At 35.8% G+C, this 19,921-nt stretch overlaps 1 protein-coding gene across 1 annotated transcript; it reads left to right on the plus strand.

Moving 5' to 3' along the window:
* The first annotated feature begins 9,002 nt into the window (after nucleotides 1-9,002).
* LOC110441656 (sulfotransferase 1A2-like) lies at nucleotides 9,003-19,651 on the plus strand. The gene is made up of 5 exons (XM_021484857.1): nucleotides 9,003-9,270; nucleotides 14,923-15,246; nucleotides 16,708-16,811; nucleotides 18,547-18,733; nucleotides 19,284-19,651. The coding sequence occupies exons 1-5, from the start codon at nucleotides 9,063-9,065 to the stop codon at nucleotides 19,391-19,393; spliced, it is 933 nt and encodes a 310-aa protein (XP_021340532.1). The 5' UTR covers nucleotides 9,003-9,062; the 3' UTR covers nucleotides 19,394-19,651.
* The last annotated feature ends 270 nt before the right edge of the window (nucleotides 19,652-19,921 follow it).

A 19,921-nucleotide genomic window follows, 5' to 3' on the forward strand; every position in this document is an offset into this window, starting at 1 on the left:
TTCGCAGAGAGTGGGACACTGAACGGGATGCCGGACTAAGTCCTGGAAGCCCTGATGAGGGTAGTCAGTGTTTAGCCAAGTTGACATGGTCAGGGATATCGTTGATTAATATTCAGTCCTATCAGGCTGTTATCAGGATAGTTCGTTATGACGATGACGTCATTTTCGAACAGGGGGGAGTATGTGGCAGTATGAGATTTTTCAGTAATCATGTGTTATGTATATGTATAGTGTGTGCTTATATTGATTAAATGTATATATCATGTTTAATTACTTTTACTGGTGTACCAATATAATATTACCATGGACATGAAGGAAAATGCAATCTTAATGTTTGTGTGTTACCTGTACCTGTGAACACTGTACTTGTTATGACACCTGACTGACAGAATGACATTTGATTGGTCTATGACTGTCCAATCAAAATATGACGTGTGTTAAGATCAGAGTAGGCTAGGGAATGCAGGTACCTGGATAGTCAGCCAGGTGGGCACGTGTGCTGGACTCCACAGTCAGAACATTAACCGGTAAGTCATTCCAAGGCTTGATATTATATTCTAATTTGTAGTGATTATTTACAAGTAACCATCCTGTTATTGCAGCAAGCTTTATGCAGTAAATGTAAAGTATAGATATTATCAATATTTAAATTAAGGATAAGTATGGTATTTTTGTTACAAAATAGCCATGTGAATATTTAGAATATTTAAATTATTTCAAGGACATTGAAGGTCGCCAGTCAATATTGTTCAGTAAAATATTGAGACACAAAAATAACGAATGTATAGGTTATTGGTAAATGTCATTTTACAATGAGTTTATATAGTTACCTTATTTGTCATTTAGCTTATATTGAAGTGTTGGAAAAGTGAGGAAAAGTGAGAATGGACATGGCACTAAAAGCCTTGCCCAATTATGCAGGTATGTATTCTATAGGTTTCATCTTAAGATTATAATTTATTTATTTGTACTACAATAAGGTATAGAAGTACATGTATATATGCAATCAATAGTGAGAATGTATAGAGACTGTTCTGTGTAAATTACCATATGCTGTATCATTATTAATTATATTCAATGATGAAAGATAACTATATTCTGTCAAGTTCTGTGAAACGTATCTAATAATATATGTAAGGAATATGGTCACATTTATATATATAAACGTTACGTGAAAATATAAGGATTTTATAGAAATAGGGTAAACTTGCACATTTACCGAGTAGGAGTTATTTCCCTTTATATATATGTAGGTATGTGAGTGACAGTGTGTAACCGTGTGTAACTGTTTATTTATAAGACCGGTTTGACAACCCTAGTATATATGGCATTGTGCTCATTTTCTGATGCATCACTTGCGACTTCTTGGCTAGATTCGGCACCTTATATAATAAAAAAAGGAATGTATGTACCCTTCCAGAGCAATGATTTCACATCTGCTTTAGTAAGTTCATGTTGTCTACAAATTCGTGTCTTTTGTTCCTTTGGCCAAATAAAGGTGTCCTTTGTTAGATATGACTTGTATATCATTTCATAAACGGTATATCTCGCGCAATTGTCATGTGAGGTGGTAGATCCGATGGCAACACACTGTTGTTGTTTATTTAGATCAGACTGTATCCAGCATAGTGCGGTATCAGTCACTCCATAAGAGTACTCCAGACGTTTATAAAGTATGCCATCGTTGATGCAGAAGCTATGTCATTATGTACATGTAGGAGGGCCGCCTCAGTAGTGTCCCATGAGGTAGGCCGATTACAGGTTGTCATGGAGACTGTTTGAATGGAGAACCTCTAAACGCCGGGACACAACCTTCTCCAAGATCTTCGACAGAAAAGGCAGATTTGATATTGGGCGATAGTTCGTCAATTCCTCCTTGTCCATTCCAGGCTTCTTCAACAACGGTCTAACATGTGCCTTCTTGAAACACAATGGAACCTTTGACTCAATCAATACTTTGTTTATCGTTGAGGTAATCAAAGGAAGCAGTGCTTCAAGACATTGATTTAATAGGTCTGTAGGCAGTGGATAAGGCTCACATGACTTCGATTGCGAGGTCATGATGATATTGCGCAACTCGTCCTGGGTTGTTGGTGAGAGCTTTGTCAATGATTGCCCATCAAATTAGTTGAATGTCAGCAATCATGACAGAGATATCATTGTCAGCAGAAGAGTTACAGATTAGTAGGATAATTTCACCTTTCTGACCCATTAAGTTTTTGGTGAGTCTAAACAGCTGTCTATGGTCCTTACTACATTCTTCAATCCTTTCGAAATAAGCCTTCTTTGACTGAATGAGAAGTGAACCAACTAGTCGACATTGTTCCCTATAAGTCATGTAAATACCACCCTTTTATTTGTTCAATTATGTGCACATTGCTTGATTAAATTTATAAAAGTGATTGTAAGCCTTTGTTTTTTGTTTTCACAATTATATTCATTACTATTATCCATATGTTGTAAAGCGCTTTAGAATAATTTTACAAATTATATAGGGCGCTCAGGGGGGGACCCAGGAATTAATTTTGGGCGTGCCCAACATTTTAAACTCAGAAAAAGACAATTTTTTGCACTTATCTAGAACTAATAAATTAGAATTGTCATGTCGGTTGTACATGTATACTTCTTTCAGGCACCGAAAAATATATAGAATTCGTTATTTCGGATATTCTGACATTTACAAATTCCCTGCCGAGCGGAGCAAGGGGATTTTTTTTTTTGAAGATGTAATCCTAAACTATTTCAAGCACTGCCGAGCGTAGATAGCAAGAATTTATCGGACATTATTTCCATTGTCAAACTGATCGAGTGAGGCATAGAATAGTTTTCTGAGTTTGCAGTATTATTCCAGGTTATATTTTATAACGTACAATATTTATATCTTACGATGGTGGAGCGGAGCTAGTGTTAACAAATTCTCTAAAAACAAATGGTAAAAATGTAGGTTTTTGGTTAAAATGTTGATGTTTGTGTCTTGCCCTTCATATGCATGTAATGTAGGCAAGCATTTTGGCAATTAAATATTGATTTATTTTGTCATAGATATGAAATATGATTTAACTGTTTGTCTTTTATTGTGAATGTGTACGCATCCATTTACAAGGGCAACACCTAATGAATGGATAAACGTGTCAGGCTTTTATGCTAACATTGGTTATTATTCACCTAATAAAGTGATGCTAAGGAGGGTGCTTCATTGTCTTTGCAATTTTTTATATTAAGTGTTTTTAATTGGTATCAAAAATCGCTACTGGTGATCATCTGTACATGAAACCACATATCATGAAATATACTCTACCTTTGTAATAACACTTTACCTATAAATCTAATTCCAACAAATGGTTTAGTCCTCTCCCAACTGACGGGGTGATCACCACACCGTGACATAAGAACAATAAGATTAGGTAGAGTCAGTCCGGTGAGCCGCGACCACTGACCTGACTGGAGACCCTACTAATATATAGACAATGGAGAATTAATCCCCTATCAGCCCCACCATTTGTACAATTTGGAATCCTCACCACGTAGGGATGCTTCCAGTCAAATTTAGTTAAATTTTTAATCAGTGGTTAAGAAGAAAAAGTCGTTCAAAGAAATGTTGACGTACAGACGACGGACGACGGACAGACGACGGACGACGTACAGACGCCACTGTATGGCATAAGCTCACCTTGGTTGAACCAGGTGAGCTAAAATTAAGGTTCACTTTATCCTTACAAAGAGTATCGGATTTTGTTTGCATCTGATTTGCAGCTAAAGCATTCCAGTGCATAAATAATTTAAAACATATTCAATGGAGTTTAGAAAGCTGTTGACCTTCAACAAGGTGACAGACATTACGGCAGGTATTACATAATATAATTTAAAATGCATTTAACTTTCCGCAACACATATCACAGTCTCAGTATTTTTTTAACACTGGTTTGTTTATATGTCTCGGATCCTGTTGTGGTCTTTTTTTTAGTTTCAAGTTATTTTGTTTTATTGTATATCAACTATTTTTACTCACCTGCCTCGAAGTGTTTGCAGTGCTATGATGTTGTATCGTGCGTCAGTTGTCTATTAACTATTTTTATGTACCACCTGTGCCAAGTCTTAATATTTGACCAGCAGATACCTTGAACGGTTGTGGAACACTTGACTTACTTTTAGGTTAACTGTGGTCTTACAAGTTAAACGTTTCAAACAACATTATAAAACAAAAACACTTGTATATGCTATAAAGACCAAAAATGCATTTATCTATATGGACAAAACCTTGAAAATTTAGTCCAATAGTCATAGCATAGAAACAAGTAGTCAGAAAATGCACTTTTTATATGTTTTCGGTGTTGAGATAAAATAGACTGATAGAAAAATCAATAAAAAAAAAATAGGCATGTTGTGCATTGAACTACTACTCATTTGAAATCATGTCAGCTCATCTATTACACGTTCACTTGGCCAAGTTTTAAGACACCACGGACAAAATCCATCCCCAATTGAGATAGAGAGTTGGGGTGAGAAAACGTAACACCTATGCCCATATGTTTTACACGATTCCTCACCCGGGTAAGAAATCGTGTCTAGGTGAAAAATCGCGCCGTAACAAACGTAAATCCAGCCAAGCGTTTTACTTGACAATAGAGCAACGTACAAAATGTGTTTTGTCAACCATTTATAAACGATCCATGAACACTGACCAATGGCCGATTGATGTTATCATTCAAGATGTGTTACCTGCATTTTTTTCCGTTTTAATCCTTAAGGAAAATCGCCTAAACGGTCATCTGACTACAAAGACTGAGCAGGGAGAATGGTAACTTTTCAACTTTCAATGAAATAATTTGTTTTCCATGATGGCAGTTTTGGTCGGCAGTGGGTAACTATTTGTCAATAAAGCTATCAAAAAGCATTTACAACTAAATTTGAATAGATTTCTCCTTTAAAGGCCCCGTCCCGCTGTCAAAGGTGGTTAAACCTGCCTCATTTATGTAAGAAATTATTGTTTCTAAATGATGTTTCATACGGCAATTGTTGTACTCTTCTATTGGCATTAACGAGTAGTGTTTAAAAGCAGGATTTTAGGTAATTTTTCTTTTTCGGGGCGCCGCCCACTCTATCCTTCAGGGGTTGAACAAGCCTCATTTACCTCCCACCTCCCCTTAATGATATTTCAGACCATATTTGGTTGCAATATCCATTTAGGCATTAGGAGGAATAGCATTTTAAAGCAAATGTATAGCAAAGTTCCATTTTCGAGGCCCCGAAACATCCCCACCAAGTTGTAGTTCAATGGCATCAATGGAACTGGAGAAGAAGTTTAAAAAGTGCTTTTCAAGATAGCAGCAATCGCGGATTTCAGACCAACCCAAAAAATAACATCACTTGATCAGGACCATATCAGGATCATTTCAGGCAAGTGTCAGCTCAATTCCACTGGTGGAACTTGAGAAACTTGTATAAGAAACTGTGAGATGATACAGTCTGACATGACAAGTAGTCAGAAACTAATACATGATACAGTGTGTCATGACAGGTAGTCAGAAACCGTAACATGATACAGTGTGACATGACAGGTAGTGAGAAACTGTAACATGCTATAGTGTGACATGACAGGTAATAAAAAACAGTGACATGATACAGTGTGATATGACATATAGTAAAAAACTGGAACATGATACAGTGTGACACGACAGGTAGTTAGAAACTGGAACATGATAAAGTGTGACACGACAGGTAGTTAGAAACTGGAATATGATACAGTGTGACATGACAGGTAGTCAAATAATGGAATATATTACAGTGTGACATGACATGTAATCAGAAACTGTAACATGATACAGTGTGTCATGACAGGTAGTTAGAAACTGTGAGATGATACAGTGTGACATGACAGGTAGTCAGAAACTGTGAGATGATACAGTGTGACATGACAGGTAGTCAGAAACTAATACATGCTGAAGTGTGTCATGACAGGTAGTCAAAAAATGGAATATGATACAGTGTGTCATGACAGGTAGTCAGAAACTGTAACATGATACAGTGTGATATGACAGGTAGTCAAAAAATGGAATATGATACAGTGTGTCACGACAGGTAGTCAGAAACTAGAACATGATACAGTGTGATATGACAGGTAGTCAGAAACTGTGAGATGATACAGTGTATCATATCAGGTAGACAGAAACAGTGATATAATACAGTGTGTCATGACAGGTAGTGAAACACTGAAACATGATGCATTGTTTTATGACAGGTAGTCAGAAACAGTGACATGATACAGTGTGTCATGACAGGTAGTCAAAAACTGGAACATGATACAGTGTGTCATGACAGGTAGTCAGAAACAGTGATATAATACAGTGTGTCATGACAGGTAGTCAGAAAATAAAACATGATACATTGTGTCATGACAGGTAGTCAGAAACTGTAACATGATACAGTGTGTCATGACAGGTAGTCAGAAACAGTGATATAATACAGTGTGACATGACAGGTAGTGAAACACTGAAACATGCTGCAGTGTTTTATGACAGGTAGTCAGAAACAGTGACATGATACAGTGTGTCATGACAGGTAGTCAGAAACTGTGATATAATACAGTGTGACATGACAGGTAGTGAAACACTGAAACATGATGCAGTGTTTTATGACAGGTAGTCAGAAACAGTGACATGATACAGTGTGTCATGACAGGTAGTCAGAAACTGTGATACAATACAGTGTGACATGAAAGGTAGTGAAACACTGAAACATGATGCAGTGTTTAATGACAGGTAGTGAAATACTGGCACATGACACAGTATGTCAGGACATGTAATCCGAAACTGTGACATGCTACAGCGTACCATGACAGGTAGTCAGAACCCGTAACATGATACAGTATGTCATGACAGGTAGACATAAACTGTGTCATGATACAGTGTGACATGACAGGTAGTGAAACACTGAAACATGATGCAGTGTTTTATGACAGGTAGTCAGAAACAGTGACATGATAAGGCGTGCCATGACAGGTAGACAGAAACTGTAACATGATACAGCGTGTCATGACAGGTATTGAAACACTGAAACATGATGCAGTGTTTAATGACAGGTAGTGAAATACTGGCGCATGACACAGTATGTCAGGACATGTAATCCGAAACTGTGACATGCTACAGCGTACCATGACAGGTAGTCAGAACCCGTAACATGATACAGTATGTCATGACAGGTAGACATAAACTGTGTCATGATACAGTGTGCCATGACAGGTAATCTGAAACTGTGACATGATACAGCGTACCATGACAGGTAGACAGAAAATGTAACATGATACAGTGTGTCATGACAGTTATTAAAATACTGAAACATGATACAGTGTGTCATGCCAGGTAGACAGAAACTATAAAACATGATACAGTGTGTCATGACAGGTAGTCAGAAACCGTAACATGATACAGTGTGCCATGACAGGTCGACAGAAACCGTAACATGATACAGTGTGTCATGACAGGTAGACATAAACCGTAACATGATACAGTGTGTCATGACAGGTAGTGAAACTGTGACAACATGGCACAGTGTGACATAACAGGTACCATGTTTTAGTTTATGTCTTATTGTCAAGTCACACTGATTGAGTAGTAATGTACAAGACAACTAAAAAGAAGTGAAGTTGCAGAATAATGTGTATTTAGTTGTCAATGTAAAAGTGCTTAATTACTGGAGGGGTCGTTCGAGTACATACTTTACTGTATTGTAATACTACCAAAACAGTTTAACGTTTCATGTATCGTTCAAAATACGAACTCCTGTATTTCCATATTTGTTTTAAATGAACAGTGATCTCTTGGGCATTTCAGTAATATATTAAATATTGGACTAGCCAAATATTGGACTGGTTCAATGTTTGGCTGGCCCAATATTTGGCTAGTTTGATATTCAAATGACATCGTCTAATGTGTTCAATATATAAAGTCATCAATGCCCCTCATTAGCATTTTAATGGAAGGTCACAATGATTGACGGCTTAAATGAATATTTTGTCATGATTTCAGGAATGAAAACTCTAACGACTCCCTATGGCGGGATTTGTACAGGTTGTACGTGTATACATGTATGTTGGAAATGCCATTCTTAGGAGTTTTAGTTCCGAGCGACAACAGTTATTGTTCTTAAGGAAGTTCTTTATTTGCGGAAATAGTCCCGTAGCTCTGAGTATAATAACACCTGAATGGTGAATTTAAGCTGACATTGGTCGGTTTACATGCTGAAAAATTGCTGATGTTTCCCGCTACAAGTGTTATTAATAAGCTGATACCATATTGTCTCAGCTATTAGGCTTTGGTCTGTGATATTGGCCGAGGCCTCGTTAATACAAAACATGTTAATAACATATTTTCAATGACCTTGATAGCTCTGCTCTAGTCTTCTACGATTGGCTGATTAAAGAGAATGTGCGACCTAGCGATAGTCTTGTTCCAAACTATCATTGTTCCCACTACACTTCGTATATATATTACATACATTATACCAGCTGAGCGACCCGTCCATGCAGTATTTTATAAACAAACACTCATGCAGTGCAACGTGCGGTAAAATAGTGATAAGTGTGGAGGATAAAGGTAGTATGTGCACGCATATACGATGGCGAATTAGGTAACATATTTAGGTCATCTACGGCAACGGAGAGCAGTAGTCGAATTTAAAAAGTCGTAATAAAAATATATCGTAAACAGTCGTAATAGAAATTATTAAAAAGGGAGCATTTTCTTGTTGAAAAGGTCTCATTATCAGTGAGAAGAAAACATGAATGTGCGGTTTTCCTCTGTATTTAGGTAGATAAAAACACTTTATGATGTTATGTATATGAATAGTATTTGATATATGATCACGTGCGTTTTATTGATCAATACTTTCTATTCCCATCTATGATATAGTCAGCCATGAGTTTTCGTTGATTGACGTGTTAAAACTACGTCACCTCTTGCCGTGGGAAACATGGTACATGTTAACATTCTATGGAAAGGTTTTCGAATGCAAACTTATTTTTTGGCGGCTGTTCTAGGCCATCGTACTTATTTAGCATCGTTGAAATGATATTAGTTATTGATCCAGTTAGCATTAAAATGGCGGAGCTGGTTGACGTACGGGACGACGAAGGGCATTTTATGAAATTGAAAAAGTATGATGGCAGATACTATGGCCAACATTTCGTTGGCAATGTCAAGGACCATCTGGCTGCAATAGACTCGATGGACGTCAGAGATGATGACACTTTCATTCTCTCATATCCAAAGTCAGGTTAGTATAGTTTCTTGTATTGGTTACATTAAATTTTCATCTAAAACTTTTACGTATTTTTATTTCCTATAATGAAAAAAAATAAAGGCATTATACAGACTCTGTGTAACCCCTTTGGCAACGTTAGAATAACAAGTGGCCTTTCAAAACGGCCACTTTTTCTAACTTCCTCTCCTAGCGCCAACGTTGTCCTCCTTGTTACTATACCAGTAATCTTTCATAACACCCAGTTACATAGTTTGACAGAAAACCTCCCATAATTCCCACTTTCTTCTTAAGTTAGCATCACATTGCACCCACTTAAACCTACAGGTATCCTCTCATAACACCAACTTTATCGTACAGGTCACCTCTCATAACACTAACTTTATCTTGAAAGTAGCCTCTAATTTTACCACCTTTATTATAAAAGTAGCCCTTTATAACGCCCACTTAATCCCACAATTATTTTCTCATTACACCCACTTTTACTTACAGGTATCCCACCATAACACTCACTTATCCTAAAAGTAACATCTCATTTAACACCCATTTTTCCCACAACCACTGTAGGTTTCCTCACTCATGACTCATTGGATAAACCTGCTAGAAGTTGGTAAAAATGTTTGGTAACCCATTAGTGGGTAACATCATGGACGTGTTTTCATTGGACAATCGTTGATTTATGGCGTCACGTAACAATGCTTTTCGACGTCATTTTCCATCGTGACGTCATGCTCCAAGGCAATTGTTCTCCCATCGGAAACACAAATGATATATTTTCTAAGGGTATTTTTTGTGTGTTTTTTTCAGATAAAAAACGAACGTTATGGGAGAAAGAGGTCTCCAAACTCGTGATGATTTGTTATCACGCTTATATAACTCTATACATTTTCAAATTGTAAAAGACTTTCGGTAACCCTCGTGCCTTAAATACAATTTGAAGATTAACTAACTCGAGTAAGATTAAAATGATAACTAACCACCACTCGTTGGGGAACCTTTATGTATCCTATAGGCAACCTCTAATAACACCCACTTTATCTTACAGGTAACCTCTCATATATGTAACATACACTTCTCCTAGAGGTAGCCTCTCATAACACCCGTTTTATCCCTCAGGTAAACTCTCAAAACAACAAATGTATCTTACGAAAAACTTATCATGACATCCATATGATCCTACAAGTAACCTTGCATAACACGAACTCATCCGTAAGATAGCCTTACATAACGCCTACTTTATCATAACCATTACTTATTATCTTTAAGATAGCCTCTTATAAAACAAACTTTATCATAAATATAACCTCACAAATAATAAACTGTATCTTTCAGTAATCCTCACATAACACACTTTTGATCCTAAAATCTACCGCAATATCCCACTTCATATCAAAAGCAACCCCTATTAACACCCACGTTATCCTACAGGTAACCTCTCATAACAACAATCTGATACATTAAGCAGCTGCTCATAACATCCAATAAATCATTCAAAGACTTTGTATGACAGCGATTTTATCCTAAAAGTAACCTCTCATAATCCTACAGGTACTTTATTCTACAAGTAGCCTCACATAACAACAATCTGATACTTTAAGCAGATGCTCATAACACCCAATTTATTTTTAAATAAAATCTTTATAGCAGCGACTTTATCCTATAGGTGACCCCTTATAATGCCCACTTGATCCTACAGGTAACCTCTCAGCACACCCTATTTATTCCTACAGGTAACCTCTCGTCACACCCTACCTATTCCTACAGGTAACCTCTCGACACAACCTATTTATTCCTACAGGTAACACTCATTATATCCTGTTTATTCCTACAGGTAGACTCTCATTACACCCTATGAATTCCTACAGATAACCTCTCATCACACCCTATTTATTCCTACAGGTAACTTCTCATCACACCCTATTTATTCTACAGGTAACTTCTCGTCACACCCTATTTATTCCTACAGGTAATATCTCACCACACCATATTTATTCCTGCAGGTAGCCTCACATAACAACAATATGATACTTTAAGCAGATGCTCATAACACCCAATTTATTTTTAAATAAAATCTTTATAGCAGCGACTTTATCCTATAGGTGACCTCTTATAATGACCACTTGATCCTACAGGTAACCTCTCAGCACACCCTTTTTATTCCTGCAGGTCTCGTCACATCCTACCTTTTCCTACAGGTAACCTCTCGTCACAACCTATTTATTCCTACAGGTTACTTCTCATCACACCCTATATATTCATACAGGTAGCTTCTCGTCACACCCTATTTATTCCTAAAGATAGCCTCTCATAACACCCTATTTATTCCTACATTTAACCTCTCATAACACCTAGGTACTTTATCATACAATAAACTCGCATAATAAAAAATGTATCCTTAAGACAGCCTCTCTTAGCACCAACTTTAATGTTCAAGTTGCCTCACATAACATCTTTTATCTATAAGCAACTCCTCATAACAACCATTTTATACTTCAGGAAACCCTTCATCACACCGACTTTATCATACCGGTAAACTCTCATAATACCCATTTTATCGTACCGGCAACTTCTCATAATAAGCACTATATCCTGCAGGAAGTTTTTTCATCACAGTGGTTTTATCCTGCAGGTAGCCTTTCAGAACACCCACTTTATTATAAAGTTTTCCTATCATAACATCCATTTTATCCTACATAGAACCTCTCATAACTTCCAATTAATCCTACCTTTAATTTCTAATAACTTCCAATTAATCCTACAGGTATTCACTCATTACACCAATTTTATCAGACAGGTAACCAATATTAACACCTAATTTATCCTTTATGAAGCCTCTCACGACACCCACTTAATCCTATCGTTAACCTCTCATAACAATACTGTTTCCTTCAGGTGACCTTTCATATCACCCTAATTATCCGACAAGAATCATCTCATAACATCAACTTAATCTTACAGGTGTCGACTCATTACACCCACTTTATTCTATAGGAAGGGTCTCATAACATCCTCTTTATCCTACAGGTAACCTCTCATAATACCGACTTTATCATACAGTTAGCCTCTCATAACACCAACTAAATCATATAGGTAGCCTATTTTATTGGAAGCCTGGCATTGCATCCCCTTTATCATATAGGTGTCCTCTCATAACACCAACTTTATATCTAACATGTAGCATCTTCCTCTCATATCACACACTGTAAGCTGTATGAATTCTCCCACAACACCCGTTATATCCTAAAGGTTTTCTCTTATAATAGCGACTTAATCCTACATGCAACATATCCCTGTAATAACACACACTTTAAGCTATAGGAAGCCTCTATTTTAAAATCTACTTTATTCCAAAGGTAGTTACTCATAACGACTACTTTATCCTACCGGTAGCCTCTCATAAAATCCAATATATCTGAAACCTTGCCTGCCATACCATCCAATTCATCTTACATGTAGCCACTCATATCCACTTTATCATACAGGTAGTCTCTCATAACACTCACGTCATCCTACAGGTAACACCTACCTCTTATAACACGCACTTTAAACTATAGAAAGCCTCTTATTTCACCCACTTTATCATGTAGGCAACCTCCTATAACATCTACTTCATTCCACAAGTAGCATCACAAAACACCAACTTCAGGTACAGGTAGCCTCTCATACTACCCTCTTTATCATGTAGGAAGCCTCCTATAACATCCACTTAATCATACAGGTAGTTTCTTTATCATGTCGCCTTGTTATCCTACAGGTCACCTCACATAACATCCACATTATCATACAGGTAGCGTCTCATAACACCCACTTTATCATACAGGTAATGTCTCATAACACCCACGTTATCATACAGGTAGCGTCTCATAACACCCATTTTATCATACATGTTACCTCTCATAACATTCACTTTATCTCACACAGGTAGTCTTTCTCAACAACCATTTTTTTCTGATATGTCGCCTCTCAAAAAGCTCTTTTCCAATATGTTTGAATATTCGAATATTTGAAACAACACACCCGATTTAGCGGAAGCACATTTTTAGATATATTCAATTACTCTTCAGTTGATGGTTGATTTAAAATTCTAGCTAGATAAAAAATGATGACCAATCATCATTTTACCGCTGGGAACCCTTTATATCCGAAACATCTAGTTTTCTTTTTCTCTCAAATGAAAATACTATTTAATACCTCTGTGTCTAATTTTACATTACGTAAGTGTTAATATGTGGCTAGCTAATTAGCGTACTTGTTGTTGGTAAAAACAAAAACATGAATGTGTATACTTTTCTATTTTCGTTATAGTCTATAACATACTTCAGTCATTCTCTTCCAAGTGTGTAATTGTTTCAACCTTCTTATTTTCTTTCTTAGCATTCATTCCCATTCACATACACTTGGTTATCTACTGGTACTAATGTTACTTACCAAGTGTTAGGTTTGATCAAAGTCCTATGTAGACATATATTTCCTTGAAACCATTTCCTTTATTATTATTTTGTTTCTCTTTTATACCCTCCAATAATGAATATTACAAAAAAAAAATACATAATTCTAAAATAACCGATAATGATTTACATTTTGATTATTTTCCGTTATGGTAGGTTATTATAGAAAAAGCATATACATATATATTATGGTTATACGCTACATCCATTAACTGATTTGTTTACATCTATGAACAACTATCTATAATATAATTTTGAGGTAATTGTACATGGTACTGATTGAAGATAGACGAACTGCCTCTATTTTATATTGGTTTATAGCATATACTATTTAACTGCAGATCAATAAATTAAATCGTTCTTAATCAGAGAGGCCATGCAAGAAAGCTAAACATCAAACCATCATTATCAAGTATTCCTCACCGAAGTTCGTCTCTCAGATGCTCTGTACATGTGGAGTGTAATGTTATGTGACTTACAACATTTTTATAGATATATCAACATTGATGACAAAGTTCCTAAATACAGGTTTCTTCTGATATTTACAAACAAATTTGTTATACATGTAACGATATTTCTAGAGTACGGAAATTGAATTTATCCTTACCTTTAAGGATGTGGAGTAAATTCATTATGGATATGATATCAAAGTTTTACTTTTAAACAAACAATGTTCGTATTAAACGTAGAGTCATAGCTTGACAAAGGGACCAGTCGGTCTTGACACGTTGCTACACGTTAGATACGTACATTGTTTTTGTAAAAAGTAAAACTTTGATATCACATGTTTCCAAACTGACGAATCTTTTTGAAGGAACAAAATCATTGTGGTAATCTTCCATTTAGAAAAAATCAATTTCATTACGCGTTCGTTCTCTCCATTCCTTTTCTTCCGTTCAATGAACCGCCATTTCTTTACAGGATTTGTTGGAAAAGTCATATATCGTAATTATCTAAAATGTATATTGTACCATATGTCTAAAAATATATAATTACAATTCTCATCATAGACAAGTTCTTTCTTTTAAATAAACATTTAGTATTTTATATGTTAAAACAAAATAAATACAAGGATGAGATAGTCCAGATGTATTCATTATTGAAACCTCACAAATACATATTTCACTGGTTGTGCTATATTACCCGTTACACAATGTTTTCAAATATACATAATTACACGTAAGAATGAATACAATGAAAATTACCTTTTCTTTTAAAGGAACTCATTGGGCATTTACTCTAGCCAGCATGCTGCGTACAGGTGAAACGGTTTACAGAGGATCACCGACATTCTTAGACTTCACCGATATGGAAACACTTGATAATCTTCCGTCCCCTAGAGTTTTTGCGAGTCACATGACATTTGACTTCATGCCTAAACAAGTTAAGGAAGGGAAAGGCAAGGTCATTGCAATATTTCGGAACCCAAAGGACGTTTTCACGTCACTCTACACATTCGTTAAGAAATTGGATCATGCTAGCTTAAAAGATACTTACCAAACTACGTGGGAGAGCTTGCTCACCTTTTACGTTGAAGGCAGAAGTAAGTATACTGTACCAGTTTCAACTGAAATATATGGGAGAGCCCTCTCGCCTTTGACGTTGAAGGCAGAAATATAAAAGTCCAAGTAGCAGTACGGGAAAAGGCTTCGCACGCTTTGTGTGAAACAAATGTAAATCATTGGAATTTTAAGTATTTATGAATGTTTAAGAATCAGATTCTAACCAAAGTTTTTTTTTCCGACAGACTGCAGCACAATAACTTTATAGAAAATATGTAAGGGATTAAAATTCTAAGAAGAAAAAAACTTACCAATGCTAAAAGCCAAAGTTGTACACAGAGCCAACGTTTCCAAGCATGAAATAACGTTAAAATATTGTAAAATAACGTTAAAGAGTTTGACACTGATTCGACGTTAAATAATTGTTGATATAACACTCAAAATATAGCAACGTTTATCAATATCCTTAGTACATGAAAAGCATTGGGAAGTGATTATTATTTAGAAATTTCCACTGTTCGAGTAAGAATCTTCCATTTTCTCTTATAATTTTATCAGATAACAGTTAGCTATTTGTAGGCGAATTTAATGGGATCCGATTTTACAATATAAACATTACGTGTTATTTATTGATTAAAAAAACACATATTGTAAGATGCATCACGCCTAGATATGTGTAAAATGGCATTTTTAATGCTTCGTAATCTCAGTCTGTATTCGGTTATCTAAGTGTGTACGTGTGAAATAACTACCGACCTATGTATTTGATACAGATGGTATTCTTGGGATTTCTGTAGGAACAGCCCATTCAACAGGAAACCCGAAATACCTTCATATATACATATTAGGTTAATTTTGATATATCACATGATGATAAGTTTGATCTTGTTTTAAGTGCGTATTTCTTGAATCAACATTTAAAGGAACATTAAAAGGACACTATATTAAACATTTTGTTAAGCTTTGTTATTATAAAGATATTTTCTCATGATAGACAGAATGGTTAACATGATAACAATGTATTAAAGTGATTTCACAGAATTTAAACATTATATTGATGTTGTAGTCATCTTATTATTCTAATGTTCAAAAAATCACGTTGACGTTTGATGAACGCTTAAAAAAGTATGTAAGGTTAAATGTAAAAAAGAAAAATTTAATTTAATATTGAAGCTAAATCAGTGTTCAAAATTTGTCAGAATTGAACATTAAAATAATACTAAAACATATTAACATCTCATTAACTTTGTGATTTAACGTTATTCCAAAATTTCAATGATGTCAATTTTTTCGGACGTTTAACTCCAACATTGAAAAAATCATAACGTTATTTTGATGTTGGATTATAACGTTATATACGGTTTACTGGTTATGGATATGAACATTTTCTTGCGTATGTTTTAATAAAATATCAGTTGTTTGTATGATCCTATCACTTTGATTGACGAACCTTAGTGAAAGAATATTCTAGCTTGTGTTGAATGCTTTTGTGCACTTTACAGTTTTCTACGGTTCCTGGTTTGAATATATGCAATCTTGGGATGAAGTGAGGAGGGAGCACAATGGAAACAACATAATGTATCTCATTTATGAAGACATGATACAGGTAAGTCTATCATCAGTTTCGCTAGAAGCTAAAACACTCGTAGGAAACACAATCAAACAAACAAACAAACACCTACAGAAAGTACACATACAATTATACAGAATTACGGAAACAAATAAGCGCATTAACACACAGATATAACAAACAAATAAACAAACAAACATACAACCTAAAACAAATACACTCAAACAAAGAAAAACATCTACAAGAATAGATTGATCAACCACATTCATCACATTCATCACGTTTTCAATTTTAAGTATTCATTCTCATTCAATTTTGTCTGATAAAACAGGAAATACAGCCATCAACTTTCATTACAGTTAATAGCCCACTCGCCTTTAACCTCATAGAATAACGCGCTCGCCTTTCACTGCATAGAATAACGCACTCGCCGTTCACTACATAAAATAACGCACTCGCCTTTCACTGCATATAATAACGCACTCGCCGTTCACTACATCGAATAACGCATTCGCCGTTCACTTCATAGAATAACGCACTCGCCGTTCACTACATAGAATAACGCACTCGCCTTTCACTACATAGAATAACCCACTCGCCTTTCATTACATAGAATAACGCACTCGCCGTTCACTACATAGAATAACGCACTCGCCTTTCACTACTGTAGAACGCGCATTCGCCTTTCACTGCAGTAGATAACGCACTCGCCGTTCACTACTGTGGATAGCGCACTCGCCTTTCACTAAATTGGATAGCGCACTCGCCTTTCACTACAATGGATAGAGCAATCGCCTTTCACTTCTCTGGATGGCACACTCACCTTTCACTTCTGTGTATAGCGCACTCGCCTTTCACTACTGTGGAAAGCGCACTGGCCTTTCACTACAGTGGATAGTGCACTCGCCTTTCACTGCTGTTGATAGCGCAGTTCCCTTTCACCAAGGTGGTTGGGGTTTTATTTCTCGATCGGGAGTCTAGGATATTCCAGGCTCCTTCCAAATTAGGATCTTTTACGCGCGTTCATCCGGGCCAATACGAGTGAGTTATATAGATTTGAATAATAGCTTTTATAAATATTGTAAAATAAATAAGTTCATTTCTCAAAAATATTCAAAGCATATTTACGAATTTGTTGTAACAGCAATTATAAGTTGCAAGAGGTTGCACATAAGTGAAGTACCATTAACGACACGTCAAGCCTCGTAAACATTTATTGTGATGGTTTCCTTCTCTAGGAAACAAGTGTAAGATATGCGGGAAAATGCACGACCACGCTAGGTTTCGAACCCAGAGCTCTCCAAACTCCAGACGGACGCTCAGTTACATGATCGGTGACAAATGACCCATTCCAGTCCCGCTACAGTCTTTCCTCCTTTTTCTAAAGTGTTCGTCCCAAAAGACAACACTCTACATCTTTGTATTTAAAACACAGGTTATATTCGTGTGTGAACTCGTACTGCAGTATAACTCTGTTTAGCTGCTCACTATTTTCAACGGTCTTACAGAATAATGTGGTATGTTTAATTTGGATAATGTGCGTTCTATGTGCATGGAAAAAATGTGATTCGAACCTCGTCTCGGTCAGTAATTATTTATTATAATCATACAACCACATACTTCCATTAGCTACAAAACAAACGGAAAATATTGCACGTTACATAAATAGATAATGCATGAGTTAAGATCACAATGCATAACAGATCTTATTACTATATTTGTTTTATGTATTTATCACATTTTAATGTTTTTTCAATATTTATGGATTTAGAACCTGAGCCCACATGTTCAGAAGTTGGCATCCTTTCTTGGAGTCACTTTCGGACCGGACTTCCCAGACAAGGTGGCTGAAAAATGTACATTCCGGAATATGGCTGAAGAGGCCACAAGAACATTCACACCATCCGACCAGTGGGAGAATTACACAAACAATAAAACACTTCCCATCTACCGGAAAGGTACGTATTTCTGCGATAGGTCCTGGTTTGACTACGGCACTTCGTTACTGTTATTCGTGTAATTAGGGAATATCGTATATTTTTGCAATGTAACATGATTATACTGCCGCAAATCGAGTCTTATATGCGATGCGGAACAGTAGGGTTATCCGCATTAAACTTCATATCAGAAAAAAAAACACTGATAGAAACAAGATGTTCTCTTTTTACAAAATTATCCGTCGATATGTCGTGATTAATTCGGTTTACCAATGAAATGACCTGATACATCGCAAATAAATTAGAACATACGTTTTATTTATTATCAAAGATTTATTTTATACATAAGCAATGTATGTATTAAACGTATCGCAACGTTTCAATACCGACTGGTCCCTTAGTCAAGATATTCAGAAACAACATACGTATTAAACATGCTGCAATGTGTTAAGACCGACTGGTCCCTTTGTCAAGCCATTGTTGCTGAAGAAGGTAAAACTTTGATTTAACATATTACCAAATTAATGATTCTATATTAAAGAAATTAGGACATACGTTTTATTCGTTACAGGTGCAGTCGGAGACTGGAAAAACTATTTTACAGTTGCGCAAAACGAACATTTTGACAAAGTGTACAACGACAAAATGAAAAATTCAACTTTTGGATTTCGATTTGAATAACAGTGTTATATTTTAAATCTGAATTAGCGTGTTAGAAAGGCATCAAATACTTTTATATCATAGCAGAACACGACTGTAAAACAAGGATTGCCATTGAAATAGTGTCTGTATGCTTATAGTTGTTTAGCACTCTAAATCAAATACGTATCATTTCTCTTATAAGACAATACTCAGCAGAAAAATGTTTATACCCTCGATCAGCAAACTGTTGTGTGGAGTTGTGTATGTATATTTCAGCATCCTATAAATAAATGTTTAGCCCTGTTCTGACTTCGATATCAATTATTTTGTTTCTTTTGGTTTTGTTTTTACATCTGAACGTAGATTGCTAACCTCTACAGATTTCAAAGTGACATTATTTCCTCATGTATATAATGGATTAAAAGTCAAAGTATAAGTTACCTGGCAGTGATATTCTAACATATGAATCGCGTTTCAAACACATACATTATATATGGCATTGTTTTCGGTCATCTATGACATTGATACTGCTAATCTATGATATTATTTCCGGTTATCTATGTCATT

This window comes from Mizuhopecten yessoensis, unplaced genomic scaffold, assembly GCF_002113885.1.
Source record: "Mizuhopecten yessoensis strain PY_sf001 unplaced genomic scaffold, ASM211388v2 scaffold716085, whole genome shotgun sequence".
NCBI classification, from domain to species: domain Eukaryota; kingdom Metazoa; phylum Mollusca; class Bivalvia; order Pectinida; family Pectinidae; genus Mizuhopecten; species Mizuhopecten yessoensis.